Raw genomic sequence first — 20,436 nt, 5'->3', positions numbered from 1 at the left:
TGAAGAAATCCACATGAATCGCATGGGTAATTGAAGCAATGTATTATCAGTGGTTAATATGAGATTACTGGTTTTCCTTCAAGGGCATTAAAATTATTTTTGAGGATTCCTATATCAATCAAATTAGATTCTTACAGATGCTGAGTTAGTTGCAAAGTGGGACTCTCTTAAAGAAAATATGAAATTTATTGAAAAAAAGATCAAGTAGAATCTCAGGCCTTATTAAACAAATATTAGGTTACCCCCCAAAATTGGACCTACTGTCAATAAAATCACTAAAATACAAAAATCAGAAAGCCCCAAAATGTAGATTGGTTATTTTGGCGGTTAAGCATGGTTTTTTAATATATATGTAAAAAAATAACTTGTCTAAGCAAAAACAAAAAAAACCTTAAAATTGTTAAGCAACACATCTTTCAAAATCAAAGACAGCACTGAAAAATGTTAAATAAATCACACGGATTGAACAGAAAAAAATGTATTTCTGGTCAGTAAGATTCTTAAGCAGATTTTATTTATGCACAATATATTTTACCCTACATATGAAAAAGAAACCACAGGCAAGGTATATTATAATTTTAGCTCTAATACCTTGAGAGCATTATGTTTTGTCTGTAACAGCTGCTGTTTTATCTTTATTTCCTCTCGCTTTCTCTCATCTGTGATTCTTTGTTGTAAGTTGTCTCCTCTTTGCAACAATTCTTTTACAGTACCCTCATTGTCTTCACTCTGATTAAAAACAACAAGTACAGTCTTCATTTCGGTTTTTAAAAAGCTGTACATCGTTAACAGAGATAATAAAACATGTTATTTAAACACCAAGAAAATCCCATTTAAAACTCGCAGGGAATGTTAGGATGAGACACTGTGCTCACAGTTTATCTTTACTATGTTGTATTTTAACTTTGCACGGAAGTAAGCTTCCTCCCGCCTAGTTCAAAAGGACACAGCGGACACGGGGCACGGAGACAGATGGGGGAGTGAGGTGCTTTATCATTTCAGACCAGTGCTGAATTGCTGCAAAAGCATTCTTTCGGCTTTAAGTTTTCAGTGTATTTTTAGAGACTTAAAAAGTGTGGAGAAGTAAACGAAACTTATCATATCTATCATTAACTAATCCATTTAGGAAGATGGACGTGGAAGTGTGAGATGACAACAAATCTTACAATTGTCACACACTCACTCCTAAGTGAGAATATTTTGTTTTGAATGTGCACACATTTCTAATAATCTCTGCTTTAAATAACCTCAATGCCCAAATTTATGACAAATATTAGGACATTAGGAAGAAATGATATGTCTAACTGCTGTCAAATGCTGCAAATAATTTCTAAAGATATGTCACATGTGCATGTTATTTTTAAATAAATACAATCCATAGGTATTAAGATACAGCTTAGAAAAATGGCTTTAAACATTTTCGATATGCATTTTGCTTTTTAAACTCCAAAAATATTTTAACTTTATTTACCTTGAATTAAAATTATTTGAATAAGTGTTGGTCTAATATACTAGCATATGTGACCATGTAATTTTTCACATCTAGTTTATCTTTCCACTCTCTATATAAAAACTTTCTATCAAGGAGGTTCACCCTTTAAGGTACTCTGATGGGCTAAGAATGACAAATACTAAACAATTTTTTAAAAGTCATATGTATCTAGATGTCACATTTTGAAATTTATAGTGCACATTTAAACTTCCACACACAACTAAGAAACTGTTCTTTTTTAGAATAATTGGGATTTTTACCTGAGATTTATCAGTTACTAGTCTATTGAAATAACGTAACAGACATGTACAGGGGTGGGCCAAAGTAGGTGTACAGTTGCGAGTACACAGGACACAGAGTTTATTCTTGTAGTATTATTTAGTATTGTATTATTTTCCCTAAGAGCAACTGTAAACCTACTTTTTGCCCACCCCTGTATATTTATAGCATGTAAGACTTCATTGATTTTAAGATGTCTTTAAAAAGTCTGCAACATTTCCTAGGGCTGAGGACAAAACAAAAATAAACAAGAAAACCCCCTACTTCACGTCTTTCCCTGCACCAGGTGAGACCTATAGGGCAGAGGTGGTGATTGGCCCAAGAGGTAAGCAGCACCCTTTTTCACCTCGGTGCCTTCTGGTTTCTTCGTGGACTTGAAGAAGAGATAGCTGTAAGTCAGCCTCTTGGAAAGCCTCTTCTTGTTTTTCTTTCCATGAGCTGAGTGGGCAGGGCCACCAAACCCCTTACATGGGGAGGACCAACTCAGGCAGCTCCGGGAAGTCAGAAATGATAGCAGCGGGAACTGAGGTGGGTGGAAACAGCTCTCCTATTGCCTCACATGCAATGGATATATTGCCTTTTGATGTCACTTTCAAGTACTGTCTGAAAAGTCTCTAGCATCAGTACATGCCAGAAACCTCTAGCATAACAGATGTAAAGGTTAAGAATGTCTTACTGGTGGTGGCTGTGAAAGAAGGGAAAGGCAAGTGTGAAAAGAAGGTGGAGGGAAAAAACTCAGTGAAAAGGGATGTGACAAGAAATATTCAGGCCAGACAGAAGTATAAAAGACAGTCCGAAATTTATCGGGGTTGAATAAGGATGTTATGCGTTTGGGAACAGCCTGCGTGGTTACATTTGTTTCCTCCCATGAAATAAGCAGCATAAATTTATATGTATTTTAGACATACATTGTACTAGTTACTCAACTTTTTGGCAAAAGCACTGCGGTGAACTTTAATAAGCAATGTTTACAATGTTTTTATTGTATGCAATTGCTCCTTCTCTGAAATAAATGTTCTATTACGAAAAACATGACTGACACAAAATATCAGCCATCAATAATAGTTGAGTTTGTTATTCAATTTCCAGGTTACTTTCTGATTTGATTCTTTTTCCCCATTACATTTTATCCTCTGAGTTTGAAAAGAATACAGGTCAAAGCAAAATTGCTGAGCTATTTATTAGTGCCTGTAAATGTTCCTATATGACCATACTATATTGGCATGCATAATCCAAGTTCAACAAGAATACTCTGCATTTCTAATACATCATGAGAATCACAAAATGTGCAAGGTGTGGCCTAAGAACTTAGTTGGAGATGTGAGTTATGTAATTTCTTTCCAAATATGTATTCATTTTCACTCCTAGTTCATTCACACTTTTATCACAACCAATTTACCATATCTTTATTGAAGTCTTCCTCTTTCAGATTCACCCCCTGCTGAATTTCAGCCTCCAGTGGTTCAAGCAATTTTTGTATATCTGAGTTAAACTGCTCCAATTCCTTCAAAGGAATGGAGGCCTAAAAAAAAAAGATAGTGCTAATTTAAATTAAAATTACTTTTTATTAGAAACATAAACCAAAAAAATACATTTGTTCAACCTCCTGTTGCTAAAATAATGACATGCATTATGTTTCCATATTATACTTTATGAAAGTTTTGAAATACAACTGGGAAAGCACCTGAGGATGCCAATAAAGACAAACATTTAACATCATCAGAACTGAACGCACATGCAAGACAATGCAATTCATCATTCTGTTTTTTCGACAAAAGTCAATTTCCATATATTTGACTGGGCTAATTGTTAATATTCTCAAGCTGAATTTGATCTTCTTTTAAATATTCTAATATAAATACCATTAGGGTAAATATGCCTTATCAGAAATCGCCTCATTCATCAAATAACAGTAACCTTGGGTGGAACTGCAGAACTGTCTTCTTATCCTCAAAAACAAACAAACAAACAAACAAAACCCAAAACACGGCAATCTGCTCAGATATTTCAAATGACACTTTTAGCATGGAGAAAGCATGACAAGCATGCTCTCATAAGACAAACTATGCCATTAGCTTGCCTTAGAAATGTTTTCTTTCGTAGCACACCACGTTCAGATAAATGAAACCAGAATATTTCATGTAAAAGGATCTGAATCATATGCTTTCAAACCTTACAAACACCGCAGTTTCTTTAATTTTGAAATTCATAATGAGCCTAGTCGCAAACAACTTGAAAACATCTTGTTTTTCTAAAGCAGCCACTGGAACAGGACTGATGCACGATAATGTATTAGAAATCAAATATATACTCAAAACAGCAGGCAATATTTAATTATAAAAGTTCAAACAGTCAACAAAAGATTCTATTGATCTTCACTCTGTGCTCGATTTCTTTGCATGAAAACACCAGAACATACTGTATACTTGATAGCTTTTGAACTCATAGATGACATACGGAAACCTTATTTTCTCATAGAAAGAAGCATTTTCCATCTGTAAAAAGGATTCAGGAACAAGCCCCAGCGCCTTATGGCAGGATGACCGCATTCATCAAGTGGGCTCCCCACCTACTCTTCCCCAGCCATACTTGTACTTTGTCTTTATTAGACAGAAGGCATCTTCTGGAGGACCATAAGGGTACATGTTCAAGGGGAAAAATATCTCAAGGTATTTACTTACTAATGAAAACTGAATTATCGAATGCTATTTACCAGGGCACGGTTGTCACATGCAATATGAATAAACACTTTTCTTCTAGGCACTTCTACACGTGCCAGAAAGGATTTCTGGGCTCTTTTTTCAAGTGACTTACTTTCACTACTAGTGTATAAATGCTAATGACCGTTTGTAACTTGAAATTCATATTAGGTTCTTGAACCAATGCAGAATGGTATTTTAAATATGATTAAAGGATGTTTTAATGTCTGTGTGATTAATGTACTTGTAAATTTAAAAGTCATATCTTGTTCAAAGTATTATGAAAGCAAAATGATGAACAGATTTTAGAGTAATAATAACTACACAAAATTAATGTGGCGGTATTTTGAATTATTGAATTGTTATTCACATTTGCTAATATTGAATGAGAGCAACCACACTGTTCTACATGGTTTTTGTGACTGTTTGATGATAAGTAATGTTACGATCACTTTTACTGACTACTTGGATGTCAAAATAACATGGATCCATTTGCTTGTTTCTTGTTTTACTCCTATGCCTGCTTTCCCCTCTTAGCTCATCCTCTCTCCACATACTCAAATATAGTGGTTTCCAAGGCTCAGGATGCGGGCCTCTACCTCTCAATTTCCCTTCTCTAATAATTTATATAATCTTCCAAAACTTAACCATAACTTTTATAATATCTCCCAAATAGTCATCTTTAGCTGTGACTTTTCTTCTGAATTCCAATCTACGTTCTCTAATAGCCAACCAAGTTCTCACTTGAAGTTCAACATGTCTAGAAATGAGTTTATTACCTTTCTGCCAAATTGCTTGCAATACCAACTTCCCACATTCTATTCATAGATGGCCATTTTCCCCAGTCATTCAGGCTTAAAATGTACATTGTGTTACTTTTTCAACACTTTACCCTAATGCCCAAAAAATGTCAAATAATTGTCCATTCCTTCACCAGGGTCAATTTGCTTTCTATTCCCAGAGATACTGTCTCTCCTCTCCACACACAGGAGTTAAGGCAGTAACACCCTTCCCGGGGTATAATCTCTTTCCCACCTGACCAGTTCTAGCCTGTGCACTGCCATCAGGGCAATATACCCCCCAAATGTGACTTTCATTATGTCATTTCTCTGCTCAAATAGTACAAGTAGAATAAAGTTCAAATTCTAGCATGAGAGTCAAGGCTTCCCCTAATCTTGCCCCCAAGGACCTTTCTAGCCATGTACGAGGATTCCAAATAGTGATCTTTCCTGCAAGTCTGTTGGTGAGCTCCTGCTATCCACAGAATGTGTCTAGTATTCTGGCGAGCAGCCTAAGTTCCTAAATGAGAATGCCCCAGGTGAATCTCAGTTGCACCATTTTCTCACTGAGGGAGCCAGGACAAGTGATTTTTCCCCTTTGGGCCTCCGTTTGCCTATTTGCAACATAAGAATAAGAAGAATATCTACCTCATGGGGTTGTTATGAGGCCCCAATATATTACAACATCATCTGGTACATCATACATGCTCAATAAATGCTGGTTATTATTTTCTCTCAAAATGTATACACCACCTGACATGCAATAAACACCCAACAAATATTGGCTCATTTTGTTTCCTCTCAAAATCAGACCCATCCATCAGCTCAGTTCCAGACTTCCTCTTTTGAAAACATCCTCTTTACCAAGGATAAAGTCAATGCTCGTGGACATGGTGTTTTTATTTTACCAAGGGTATCTGACAAGCTCATGACATTCTAATAGGGAACAGGGAGAAGTTGACACTCCCTGTTCGGTAAACTTGTGTCATCCTGACCAACAAACACTGCTGATGAACTAATCTGCCATCGCTGCAGAGGGAGGTCTCAAAGAGGATATCATAGGGCTTTGACTTGTTCTGCCTGGTGCAGGATTTTCCCCAGGCATTGTTTGGAGACAAAACAAAGCAAAAACAAAACAAAGTAAGAGGAATGAGTTCCATGAACATCCCATGTAAATGAGGAGTTTGTCTGTCTTGTTTAAGCTAGAGTCACTCCTGGCACATATGCCATTGTAGAAGATTGAAAAGACCCAACTGATAAGCGCTTCGTGTATGCACGTATATTAATGTTTGACCAAATGCTAGCAATAATGATACCAGATGGTATGAAAATAATATAAGCAGATATAAACAGATTTTAGGAAACACTGCTACAAAATAAAGAACTAATTATTGGAGCAAGATAATGCAGACTTAGTTTTCATTGGGAGTATGCTTAGAGTCCAGATTTCCTGATCAAAGCCTTCTCTGCATTTGTTAAAAAGGTCACTATGCATATTAGGGATCTGAATTAATCTCTGTGGTTCCAAAGTGAACAACCAGAATCAATGAATAAAATTCATTTGGAGCCTGAATTTCAGTTTACTCTAGGAACAGATGATCAATGTTGCAGATGTTTTTTCTTTTTAAAATCACTAATTTTAAAGTAATGAATTTCTCATTGCTGAAAGTATACAATTAGAGGCAGAATGGTGATGTATTAGGGTTCATGTTAGAAATGAGAGTTTTCACATGAATACGTCTCTAAAATTTTATCAACTTAAGGAAATTCTTTCCTCTAAATTCAAAAGATTTTGTTTATCTATAGCAGTGCAGAAATATAATGTGAGCCATATATGTAATTGCAAATGTTCTATTTGCCACATTAAAGACTGAAATGTGGACTTAATTATAGTATGTTTTACTTAACTGATATGTCTATACTATCATAGACATTTGTAATCAATATAAATTAATAACATAATTTATATTAACTTCTTCATATTACTTCAAAAGTCCAGTACTTACAGCACATCTTAATTTGAGTAGCCACATTTCAAATGCTCAGTAGCCATATGTGGTTCTTGGCTACTTTATTAGACAGCACAGATTGACACTAACTATTATAATCATGACATTGAAAAGAACCAATTGCTCTTTATTATTTTGTAATATGTTGCAATTGTAAAGTCTTACTAGTAACTGTCAAAATACTTATGTTTTATTTAGTAACTTCTAGTGAATTTAGATAATTCATAAAATGCCCATCTCATTCACTTGCATTTAAATATGCTTTCTGAGAGGAATATTCTGGAAGCCACCTGGGAATAGGAAAACTCATAGCAATGGGTTTGACATGTTATCCCAGGAGTCTGTTCTTCATCTGTGTAATCTTAGATTGTGTTCCAGTATCTTACATGTGAGTATAATGTCATTTGGCTTTCAAGGGTGTATGCTTTGTCTCACCAGTAGATTTTTTAATCCTTGAAGGGGGGAATATATCTTATACTACTTTGTATGTTCCATAACAAATAAAACTCTTTTCCTTTGTGCAGAAAAGGAGATTATTATATCAATTATGCACTTTAGGACATCCAATATATTAATTAAATTAACCAGTGACCAATTTTATGACCAAAATAAATGTACCTTCTCAACTCAATTATTTTGGCTATGGTACTGGCTTATCAGACCAGCCATCGGACAGCTATGTGATTACCACTTTTTGTTCAGTCACAAGGAGTTGAGAGAATTTAATACCTTCCTTAACTGTCAGTGGTTCACCATTAGGTCATGACAATTCTACTATGAAAGGCACTTTCCTGGCCAATCAAAGTTGAAATGTCATTCCTCGGTCTTCACTGTCTTTGTAATTTGTAATTCTTATGAAACTTTATAAAAGAAATGCATATAAGGAATAATCCATAATTTAATGGCTCACTCTTGAGTAACCCAAGTTGAAAACATATAACATATATTCTGCCTGCCTTTTCAATTCAGAATTATAGTAAAGTATTTAAAGGGGCTGAAATCAATGATGAAGAAATCATCTAAATTATTGTGTGAATTACTTCTATTGACTTTACAGAAAATATATGACCACAGGAGAACTAGAATCACAATGAAATCACACAGTGTTAGTGCACACACGATAGGTTTGAGAATACATGGAAAATAGTCAAACCAAGGGTATCATATCACAGGAGGAAGTGCAAACCAGGCATAAGTTTTACATAATTTACTCTTTTACTTACCTTTTCATCTTAAGAGCTTTAGCATGACTGTGTAGTCATACAAAATACAAATAAAGTAAAACAGAGGGAAACGTAATAATCAAAAAGAGAGATAAACAAACACAAAAGAGAAAAGAGACAGAAAAACTGAGAAAGACAACACTTTGTTTTCCTTGAGTTTTTAATGTTGTTTCAGATTGCTGAACAGCTATTAATTGTGCTTTTCTTTATGCTTTCGGATTAATGAAGGTTAAGGCTTTGTTAAAGTTTTAGCATTAAAGGTGACACATAACAAGTTAACAAACAATAACAGACTGGTAAGAGCAAAATCAATTACAAATAGATTCACTGTATATTGGAAGCATTCAAAAGTACTTACATACACTTTATCATTTTTAAAATGTAAGCTTTCTTTTAGTTAAATATCACTTCCAACGTGCATAGATACACTAATATAATAATGACTGTGTTTACACAGAGAGCAGAGTAAACATTTGTTAGTATGGAGTATGTCATCTCAGACATCACGATAAATGGCCACTACATTCAAATTACACTAAAATCTAAATTGAAAATAAATAATCCCAGTGCTACAGATTTGGTTTAAAATAGCTTCAAATCAATCAGTCTCCTCTTTCCATTCTGCAGTTTTGAAATTTATTTATCATTACAATGCTGGTAGAGAACAAAATCAAATAGAAATAAGTCCTGGAAACTAAAATGAATAAACTCTCAAGGACCAATAACATCCTATAATACAGAAAAGACATGCTACTGATATGCTATGAAGAGTTATTAAAATCAAAATATCTGGAAAGAAAACTTACAAAGAGAAATAAGCATATTGAAAACATCTGTATAGAACAAAGATAATCAGATAAAGTAGTTCATAGATTTTTTTTTCATTCATTCAAAATTCATGAGAGTAAACTCCAAGAAATATAAGAAATAATACTTAAAAATAAAGCAAACAGAGCACACGATGGTGACATTTCATTGGCTGTGTTCTTCAGATGTTAGGTAAGGTATTGTTTTATCTTTGATGCGTGAGGATGATAACAATGAAAACATGTGGTAAGTTTCCAAATCTGTGAGGCTAATTAAAGGACACAGCCTAGTACATCCCTATTGGTTTTGCACTGATGAGATTAACTTCATGCTCATGCTTTTCAAAATTGGATACAAAACGTATTGATTGGTTAAGATACATTGATGGTTCAAGTATCAGCCTGTTGTCTACTTTATGTTAAGTATAACTTGATTATTTTTCCACCTCATGATTACTTGAATTTAGTAGTAGTGGTTGAAATAGAAGTGGAAAGGATTGAACTATAAAATATATGGAGAGAAAGGTGAATTAAAAGCAAAAACATAACATCTTGGAGAACTTGGTCTTTTTCATTTTGATTTCCTTTCTTCTCTTGTCCTCCCTTCCTCTGTTCCTCTCTTATTGCCGTTCTCATTTCAATTCTTTTTGTTTTGAATACAAAGAAGTGTACCGAAGCCACTGTGTTTTAAGTGGAATTGAACACGTCTATACTAACACGTGCCAGGCCAACAAATATCTGATGGTGCAGTGGTAATAAACTGTACACAGAGGCAGCATGTCCGAGTTGCTGGCAACTTGAGGAACTCACTGGCTCTCCCAGCCCCCTCTAAACATCTGAAAGTCCCTGGCTCAAGGGATGACTACTTTTGCATCTGTTAACTGACTGAAGGAATCATTTTCATTTTAAAAGGATCACAATCAGGAGTCACCGAATAGATTTAATCATTTTAAATGCCATGCTAATAAGACCTGGTTCGTTCCAGCACATGACGCTGCTCACCAAACTCAATTAATATCTACTCTGAAAACATTTTAGATGATTACAAAAGGGAATTATTATCAAAGTTTCAAAACAATGAACCTTGCTATAGGAATAGAAAATTCTAATGGGAATAAAAAATGTTGTTGATATAGAAATACTATCGGTAGGTTCATTTCATATTTATTTCAGTAAAATAAAATTAGTAGGAAGAGTATTACATCGTTTAGGTATTAATCTATTAATATTACTTGTGAGTTTTAGCTGTAATTATTACATATTTAATAGCCTATATATTAAGTAATACCTATAGATCTTTAAGTTTTCATCTATGCTTTCTGTTACAATTTCCTTGTAGAGAATTTTACTAAAAGTTAAATATATAACAAGGATAATTATGCCAATTAACGGATCCTGTTCTCTTCTATCACAGAAAGTGTTTAATTATAAATAGACTCCAAGGGAAAAAAGATCAACATATTTATATTGATAACACTAATGAAAATTAGGTTTTAATTAAAATGTTCAAATCCAGTAAACATTATTTTGGCATTCTAGGTCACATTCATGTGATGCATTATTCACTTCCCACTGATGTTTAGGAGAGCCAAAATATCTGTCTAACCTATCTTTACAGGATTTATGCATTACTTTTCACATATAAAACTGCTATTTGCTATAGATTAGACCCACCCATGTGTTTTTTTTCCTAATATATTCTACAATAAAATGGGAAACTCACTTGCTTTCTCACAGCCATATATATATGGCTATAAAAGCTTGGTGTGTGCGTGTATACCTGAAAGCATCTGGTGCAATTGGAGATCAAAAACTTGACAATAACATTCTGGATATTTATATAAACGATGCTAGATTGTCCAAATCTCAAAATTTTAAGGCCCATTTGGAAATTAAAGAAAATATGGTATATAATATCCAATGGCACATAAATCTTAAAAAATAATTAAGACATAAAAAACAAGTTCACCTTTCTTGTGGTTAGTATATTGGAGGGCCAATAATTTTTTAACATTTCAGTTCCACAGAAAAGTGAACTATTTCTAAGTCTCTAGAAGAGAAAACAATCAAAGCTAGTTATGTGTGTAAGTTTCATAATATTCTGTAACAAAATAAAGTAATTGCCTATATTAATAGGATACAGCTAGGACATAGTCTGATTTAGTCAACATTCCTTTGAAACTAAGTATTGCAACGTCACATATATATATCTTGATGCACATTTTATTCTTGTAATTCATATGCAGACTTTCATACTCAATTAGTCTTGAATCCTGAGTCATTTTCAGTTCGCCAGCTTCTTGGCACTCTTATGCAATAATTTAACTCTAGGCTAGTTCTCTGTGGCTCTAGGCAAGTGATTCTCAAAGTGTGGTCCCTGGACCATTAGCATCAATTTCATCTGGAAACTTGCTAGAAATGCACATTCAGACCCCACCCAAGGCCTACTGAGGCCGGGGTGGGGAGGGGGACGGTACAATTTGTGTTTTAACAATTCCTCCAAGTACACAAAGGTTTGAGAGTCACTGCCCTAGACTGTCACATTTTCCCATACCCACATATACATCTTTATTTGAGATATTCGCCGTTTCTCATCTAGACCATTGCTATGGCTTCCAAATTGGCTTCCCTACTTCCTGCCATGATTCAGTTGAATTCTCTTCACAACAACTGTTAGACTAATCTTTCAATAGTGCATGAAAAAAACCATCAAGAACTCCTCATTGCCTACTGAATTAAGCATAAACGATTGGATTGTTTGTCATGACCTCTGCATACTGTGTCTAATCATCCTTTTCAGTCTTACGCACAACTAAAGCTTCATGCTCCATGCTCTATATTCTGTAAGCAAACTGAGCTTACTCTCCATTGAAGCTCTTTCATAGGTTCATCCTGAACTGTTATCTCCGCTCTGTTACTAGAGTGGCTGCTAAATTCACTCGGCATACACTCATTCCCGGCCCGGTATCCGTGAACATATCTTGCTGCACCATTACACAGGAAATTCCTCGAATCGCTAGTAAACTCCTAGTGATATAAGCACCACGGTACCAAACACCGTGACCTGAAATAGTCCGTGTTTGGTAAGAGTTCACTCAGACCGCTCCCTTTCCCAAACCTTTCCTTCATTAATTCCTTAAGATCTCCCTCAAACATCATCCCTCCCAAATTGCTGACCCTTATCTCCATCTTGGCTTCTTAGAAGAGAAAGAAGGGTAGAGCTGTCTTAAGTAGTTCTATTTAAGAACTAAGTAGTCCATTTATTCTTGCCTCCCTGTTTTCCTTTCTATGCTTCTTTTTCCTGTCACTTCCTTTCCCTGATTGTATCCCTCCGCACTATGCTGCTCTGTCACCATGTTCAGATGCCCTAACGCGGGAAGAGTTGACACATGGTGTCTTTCCCCATTGATTCCATTTCCCTTAACCAGGGTTTGGAAATGATCACTGATTACTTTTTAAAACCCTGACCCTTCCCATTAAAATGGCTGTTTTTTTAAACAGATTTCATACAGGCTAGGGGGAATTAAGCTTCCTTGAAGTCATGAGCTACTACAGATTGGACTATCGGAAATGGGAAGAAGTATTATTTCATGTATTTTAAGGGTCGTACCTGTGGCAAGCCATAACTTCCTAGCACTTCCTAAATTGGTCCACTTGATGATGTATAAAGCTGGTCCTTGCAATAGAAATAGCAAAGACATTTGTTCTTAGTCCCAGCCCATTCTAGAACAGGTTAGAAAGGCAAATCAGCTATTCCTCCATTTCTTTTTCTGTCTCAGCCCTCAACATTTGGTCATTAGAGTCAAAGTATAAAATAATGGAAATCATTATTGATATCAAAGATTTTTACCTTTTTATATGTGTTGTATAACAATTTGTAGGTTTTTTTAATGCATGCTTTTGTATATCTTAGATCATTTGATTCCTGCCATCGTCTTAAGGTTAAGAGAAGACAGGCATCATCTTACTATATTCATAGGTGAAAATGGGGCTTGAGAGGTAAATGGTCATATCTGAGATCTCACTCAAAGCAAGTGTTGTGCCTTGAAGTTAAGAACTTTTTCTTCTCATTATATTATTCCTCACTGATGGCTAAAATTAGCACCACAGAGAGCTGCTTCTAATGGACAAGTTCTCAGCCAATCAAAAACTAGGACCCCATGCTCATTGCTTTCTGGATTTTGGGATTTCTACCAACACATAGTCCATGCAGGAGACAGAGATCTTGTATTCTTCACCAGCTAGTGAATGCAGGCATTGTTTGTGAGTTTCAGGATAAATTTCGGCTCTACTCAATTGCCCTTTCCAGTTGACCTTTAAAATGCATCCTGAAATCAGTTCTTATGCTAAGGCTATGTTCTATTTATGTTCTTTCCCAACCTACTTTTATTTGTTTGTTTTTTTAATCACTACAGGTCACTCCCTAGGTTATTCTCTTAAATGAAACCTACCCATGAACTCAACTATAAGAAGGCTGTATCCCAACCCAATCCCACCGTGCCCTACTATAATAGGAACCTGACTTTGAAATCAAAGGCCATGCCTGAGAATCCCAGCATTTCCAGAATGACTATACTCTGTAAACAAATACGCATATAAATCATTATTTTAAATTTCTTATTGTATCAACAAAGATATCATTGGATTGTCAAATTTTAGAAATACCAAGGCCTAATCCAACTGATTAGTCCTAATTGTAACTAATCGAATTCAGAAATTTTATACCATTTTTGTGGACATAACTGGTCCCTCCTGAACCCCATCATAGGAAAGAGAAAGGGGGAGGAACCCTACCATCTAGTAACTGTGTTACCCATTTTATACATTCTTTTCTAAATAATAACTCTTTTTAGGGATGGCAAGATAGCTTTCCCTTTAAACACTACTAATCTGGTTAAACTCCTTTATCTTACAAATGGTGAAATGAAGTTGCAGAGAAACCTCATGTTGCACCTAGTGCTGACAAAGTTAGGTCTAGAATTCAGTCTTCTATGGATACTGCCTTCCTATTATACTATGGCATTGCTGGGACCCACCTCACTCATTCAGTGAACAACCCCATAAAGATAAACTAGTGGTAAGTATATTCTATGACTGCAGTAAGTATTTAAGTTTGTGTTGTAAACAGATATTTTTAAAGTGAGTATTGTTTACATCTCTGTATATTCCCACACTCACTAGCATAATGGATATGCAATATCATTGGTTGGTGAAATGAATAAACAAACAAATGTCAGATATGCCTCAGTTTCGTGTTTCTGGTTTCATGATGCTAGAGCATAATTACCTCTTCAAAACCTCCAAATGGGGTCACTATTGCATCCAATTGTCTCTGGTCATTTAGAGAAAAGGGAATACTTAAAAAGTACAACTCTGACTGTCTTGTCGATGAATATATAATTGAAAATATTGATTTAAAATCCCTTAGGCCTTTCTTCAGGAAAAAAACACAATCAATGTACATCAAGTGGCTTGCCTGATGCAGGGTATCTGCAAGCACACTGACAAATGTGTATAGAACGTAGAATGAGAATTCACAGATGTCTCTAAGCCACACTAAGCCAACTACTATTGGTGCAGGATGAATTCATGTTTCAAAATCTACAAATCACAATCATGTGCTATCTTTTCTCTCAACCTACTGTTGACATAATAAAGAAAATAATACCCTATTTTTTCCCTTAAATATTCTATCACTGAGTGACATTTTATATGCATATGTAGTGGGAAGGATAAAAAACTTAGTAATGAAGTATTACATGATCGAAATAAACTTTGGTTGTTCAGAGTCTTCATATTCTAGGGATATCTCCAGAAGTAAATGCAACTGTCTTTTTAACCAGAGGAGTGAATTCTTACACAAAAACAACTATGTCTGTCAGATATTGTTTCAGGTGAAAATGCCTTACTTAATATATAAATGCACAAAGGAAACTAGTTAACTCCAACATTACAAAGAAGAAACAATGAATTAAGGTAAGCTAATATCTTTCTGCTTTGGGAAGGTGAGCACTGAAGGGTAGCTTTTTGATGTGCATAAAGTACTTTAACCATATCACATTTCCATACATTTTATACACTCCTTTAAATATGTGCAATATGTTACAGATACATTGCAATGCCTTAAAAAATGAAGCAATGTAAACCATGCTAGTATTGCCTCTTCATATTTATAAAAATAGTTTTTCAAATGTGTTCTCCTGTTTTTGCAGGAATCAAAACTTACCTGACATATCACATCACATTTTTGCACCAATAGTTCAACACATTTTTCTCATTTAAGATTACTTCTAGCCATTATCTGTATATGTAAATACATACGTTTCTTTTACATACATTACTGGATTTAAAGGCATATCAGATATATTGAAAACTGTGTCAGACTACAGTTTATAAACTTGGGAGTAATTCCTTGCATTCTGACACTCCCCCAAAGAGCTGGAATTCTGTAACACTGTATTTGCAGTTTTGCATGCTGCCTATTAGATAAGATTTTTGTCTTAAGTGTTATATAAAGAAAGGGCTGTCATGCAAAAGTTCCATATCCTTTGGGTCTCCATTAAATTGAGTAAATATAAATAGACAAATAAAACTTCAAAAATTGCGATATGTAAGTGCCAAGGATTTGTTTTTCACGGCTTGAGCACGTCATTCTGGCCTGATGGAATTTTGTCACAGTTAAGTATCGGCAACTAGCAAGAGTGAATTTGATGCACACACTTACACACACGTGCACAGCCAGTGAGGAGGTATAAACGCCCTAGATCATGCAGGGGACGTGCAAGGCCTCGTTTGGGAGATTTGATCCATATTACACACAAGCAATGTTGTCTCTGGCCAAACACGTCAGTAGCACATTCTTTAAATGGATGACTTTTGTGCTTTTTGTGGTCGTTGGCCTGCAGCATGCTATGTGTTACTTTGCTGTAGGCTACCCCTGAAAGTTCATATGTAAACCAGTGTGGAATGCAGTTCCAGAATACCTGTGGTGTGAAAAAGAAAATGACAGAGAGAAAGGGAGAAGGCGGAGGGGAGAGAGAGAGAGAGAGAGAGAGAGAGAGAGAGAGAGAGAGAGAGAGAGAGAGAGAGAGAGAGAGGGAGAGAGAGAGGGAGAGAGAGAGAGAGATGCCCCATGATATTCAGTGATAAAATTTCCTTAAATATTTTTTGGCCTTCATTTTCCTTTTGAAAGCCTTGCTGTGGGGGTTGCGCGGCCCCTTCAGAGTACTGTGCAACCTTCGCAAGAGACTATTTATGACTACTTTCCACCTTGGCGCAGGTCTTCCTACCTTTCCAGTCTTAATTCTGTGAGAAATGGCTGTGAACCGATGGTTGAGCTCTGAGATTTTGGGCTCTACTACTTTCCTGCAGTGGTCGCCGCGGTTTGCCATCAAGTTTGCTGCTTGGTCACGTGTGGAGTCCACCTTTGGGCGCATGTCATTCATTTCCGCCTTTAGACGCTATATTCCATGAGCAAGAGATAGGGCTTGAGGTTAGTAATTAAATGGAATTTGCAAAACAGTGAGAAAGCAAGACAGAGAGGGAGAGAGAGAGCGAGAGAAAGAGAGAGCAAATGCAGATATAAAGAAGAAAAATGTAAACTCCCACCAAACAGGAGTAAAATAAGAATATGTGTGATCTCAGGTAGATAGGTAGCTGTCCTATCTTCCGGAATTCTGACCTCCGTTTATTTAAATAATTTACTTAGTTTGAGAGTCTGGGGAAGGACAAGGAATGTTTTCCTGACTTTTCTATGCCTCCAGCAACAACCACAATATTTTATATTTAGTCTTATTTTATCTTATCTTTACTGAATTTCATAGCTGTGGGACCATCTTAACATATGCTTTAAGAAGGAAGTAGCTGAAAACCAATGTCTTATTCTTCCTGGTACTTTTGAGTTCCCTTTTGTTTACCACACTGAATGCCTCAGGTAAAATGGATTTTCTAACCACATGGATTCTGTGTCGCACGCAGATGGAAGGATTGCAGGAGGCGCTGGCTAACGCAAAGGGTCACTGACTGCAAGTGAAATATCTCAGTTCCTGTCATTTCGAAGACCTTGAAGGAATTTTACCAGAAGGTGACATTCGGTAGTTACATATCAAGGTCAAAGGGAAGACAAAATAGGGTGCAGGCAACAGTGTCCATATGTTTTGGGGATAGCCCGAAATCCATTTACAGTTTTTGATTGAAAAAATTGTAATCCTCATTAAAGATTGATTGCATAAAAAGAAACGAATTGCATAGACAAAAAGGATCATTTTTAACTATTCTTTAAATAGTAACCTGTTAGTCAAATAGAAATGTTGAAAACTTCTGTCAAAAACAAAATAAGAAATCATGAATTTAAACAAGATCTGGGAAAATTCAACTCCTTTTTTTTTAAGCAAGAAAGATGTCATCAAACAGAGACAATATAACATTAATAGGATATATTAGCGCCGTATACCTCTCATATCCTTCACAGGAATCATTTTTTAAAGTAAAGATCAAGCTGCCTTTCCTCTGAGAAAGATAACTTAAGATGTCCTAATACTTGTTTTTAATAGAACGAGAACAAAAAGTCAAGTTTATATACAGTTAAAAATGAAAACTTTGGCTTTATATAAGCTCAGGATTGTTACTGATCACTGAGATTTAGACACCACATGGGCAAAATGGACGATGAGTGAATTTCAGGCTTTTATTCCCCTGGGCTCTACATGGTGCCTGGGAACAGATTTTCATGTTAGATAAGGAAGGGGCAGTACTATGAAAATGGACAAGGACCTATAACATGACAGGAAAATACAGTCCAAAATTCCTTTCTCAGCAGAGTTTGAGTTGCTTGTAATTAGCTAAGGGGTGAATGTGGGCAGACATCCAGATTACTAAAGTCTTCATAGTCATTAACTCCCATTTGAATTAAGAAAGTACAGAGGGAAGGAAAGGAGGGAGGGAGTAAGGAAGGAAGGGAAGGAGGGGGAGGGAGAGGGAGGGGAGGGAGGGAGGGAGGGAGAAGGAGGGGAGGGAGGGAGAAGAAGGGGAAGGAGGGAGGGAAGGAGAAAAGGACAGAGGGAGGAAGAATTTTTCACTGTTATTAAGAAGTCCTTGGTATCTTTTAGGACAAACATGACTGATATAACTGTTGTGCTGTTTAAAAATTACTTTTCTTAATACTTTATTTGCTACCTTAAGCACGTCTTCTTTTTGCTGAGGTTTCTTTTTCTCAGATTCGTCCAAAAGTGCTTCAGCGCGAGTGATCCAGTGTGTGATGTGATCCACATTCTGGTCAAAGTTTTCCATGTGCTTCTGGTAGTCCTTGATTTTACGGAGACATACCATGACATATTATTGGTTAGACAACGCTCTTAAAAGATTTGCCCTGTTTTCTACAGTTTTAACAGACAAAACTTCAATACCATTCAAATTACTTTTAGGTGTGATCTCCATATGGAATACAGCACAAACATGGAAAATACATTAAAATACATTTATAGCTCTTTACAAGCACAAATATCATTATTGAATGTTTATGTAATTTCTTTCACAAGAATGAGAGGGGTTGAAAACCTTCCAGCCTCTTCTCTTACCAACAAAAGGTTTAACCACTCTTCTGCACGGGAAGTGACAGCTATCCAGTTACTATTCAGAAGACTCAGTTTATCTTCCACCAAGGTTTCCCTCTTGCCCAAAACTGCTTTCAAGGCCTCTCCTAGCTCCGTGACACTCTTTAGGTGAACCTTCTGCTTCTCGATCTCTTTCTGAGTAGCCTGTGAAAAGGACAGCATTTCAGCTTTGAGTAATACATTACAGTCTTAAGATTAAATGCCTTAGAAAATGGTTGTGTGTACGGTTACTATGGTAACTGTAGTCTCAAGGACTGAAACCTTCAACTATGTCTTTATGAATGATGAAAATCACATCATGTACATTGTTAATATCCAGTTTCCTTACTTATTTTCCTTACTTAAATATTTCATATTTATTTGATTTACATATTTAATAGGTAAACAAACATACTGTCCATCCAAATATATTTAAATTTAGTTAATCTGTAAACGTTTTGGCTAAAGTCAGACCTTAGAAATCCCAACCACAATAAGCAACTACATTTAGAAAATTTAGCAATTACTGCACTCTTATATTTCTACAGCAGAAAGTTTTAACTTTTCGCTGTCACAAACCCATTTGGCTTCTGGTGAAACTTAAGGACCCTTTCTCATGATAATGTTTTTAAAAGCACAAAATGCAATCCACTGGATTTTTAATGAAGCCAATTGCACTGAAACACAATCAACAAAGGATCTTTTTGAAATGGGTGAGGTAGCAATGCACGTTTTCCTTGCTAACATGTATATCTACAATGACCTAGCATCAAGTAATTGGTGTTATGAAGTGCGTATACTGACTAGACTGTGACATGAAATTATGTCATTTCTACTGGTGGCCCAGTCACAGGAACTGCTGGTACTACTGGAGTTTGCTGCTCTCACAATCAGAACTGACAAAATGCTTATTTTCCGTCAGAAGTCACTGAAAAGGTAGAGATGCTATTAAAATCCCCTAAGAGAACACCGCCGCTTTCTGGGACTTGATTTGCAAAACACAAACACCAACATATTTAATACTAGAAATGATGTAGAAAGCCGATGGAAACAGTGACCCAAGTACAAATGTTTACTGTCAGCTCTACCTACAGCCCCTTTCTTGTGACATGCTGTGGCTGACCGTGTGACCCCTGTCCCCCCATTCCTTCCCTTACCCACTACGGCCTGAGCCAAACAGATCCTCTCTCAAGAACTTTAACAGAGAGATCCAGAGACTGTGACAACATGCCAGCTGAGAAGTCATTTAGAAAGGGAACCGGTGTGTTCACCATCACAAGCCGAGCCTTAGTAGGACCAAAACCACTGGGAAGCAGCAATAATGAGGAAGTGGAAGGAGCCCACTTGGAAAGAGCTAAATGAATCACATGCAGAGTAACAGGGGTGGTCCAAGTAGAGGAGAGAGAGATGGTCTATATGAGCCAGACTCTGCCTCATTTCTTAGTCCTAGATTCTCTCAAGGTGCCTTTTCTATCTTTATATCGAAATAGATTTTGCAGCTGTCCTTCCACCACACCATCAGGTTCTGGTCCACTCAAAATCACTCTATCCCTTTGATA

General features: G+C 36.1%; 1 protein-coding gene across 4 annotated transcripts in view; it reads right to left on the bottom strand.

Annotated features, from left to right (window-relative positions):
- The window catches only part of DMD (dystrophin), a 1,939,942-nt gene that overhangs the window by 1,141,708 nt on the left and 777,798 nt on the right, over window positions 1–20,436 (bottom strand). For all 4 annotated transcript variants that reach the window (XM_045855895.1, XM_045855896.1, XM_045855898.1 and 1 more), the window contains 5 exons: window positions 18,863–19,042; window positions 18,462–18,590; window positions 16,577–16,747; window positions 3,171–3,293; window positions 592–729 (listed from right to left, as the gene is read on the bottom strand). In XM_045855895.1, the coding sequence (XP_045711851.1) occupies window positions 592–729; window positions 3,171–3,293; window positions 16,577–16,747; window positions 18,462–18,590; window positions 18,863–19,042 (741 nt within the window). The remainder of the gene's footprint in view (window positions 1–591; window positions 730–3,170; window positions 3,294–16,576; window positions 16,748–18,461; window positions 18,591–18,862; window positions 19,043–20,436) is intronic.

The sequence above is a fragment of the Phyllostomus hastatus genome, unplaced genomic scaffold, assembly GCF_019186645.2.
Source record: "Phyllostomus hastatus isolate PE091 unplaced genomic scaffold, TTU_PhHast_1.1 phas_scaffold_12, whole genome shotgun sequence".
NCBI lineage: Eukaryota > Metazoa > Chordata > Mammalia > Chiroptera > Phyllostomidae > Phyllostomus > Phyllostomus hastatus.
The sequence above is the reverse complement of the archived record's forward strand: the minus strand, read 5'-3'. Positions and strand labels throughout refer to the sequence as shown.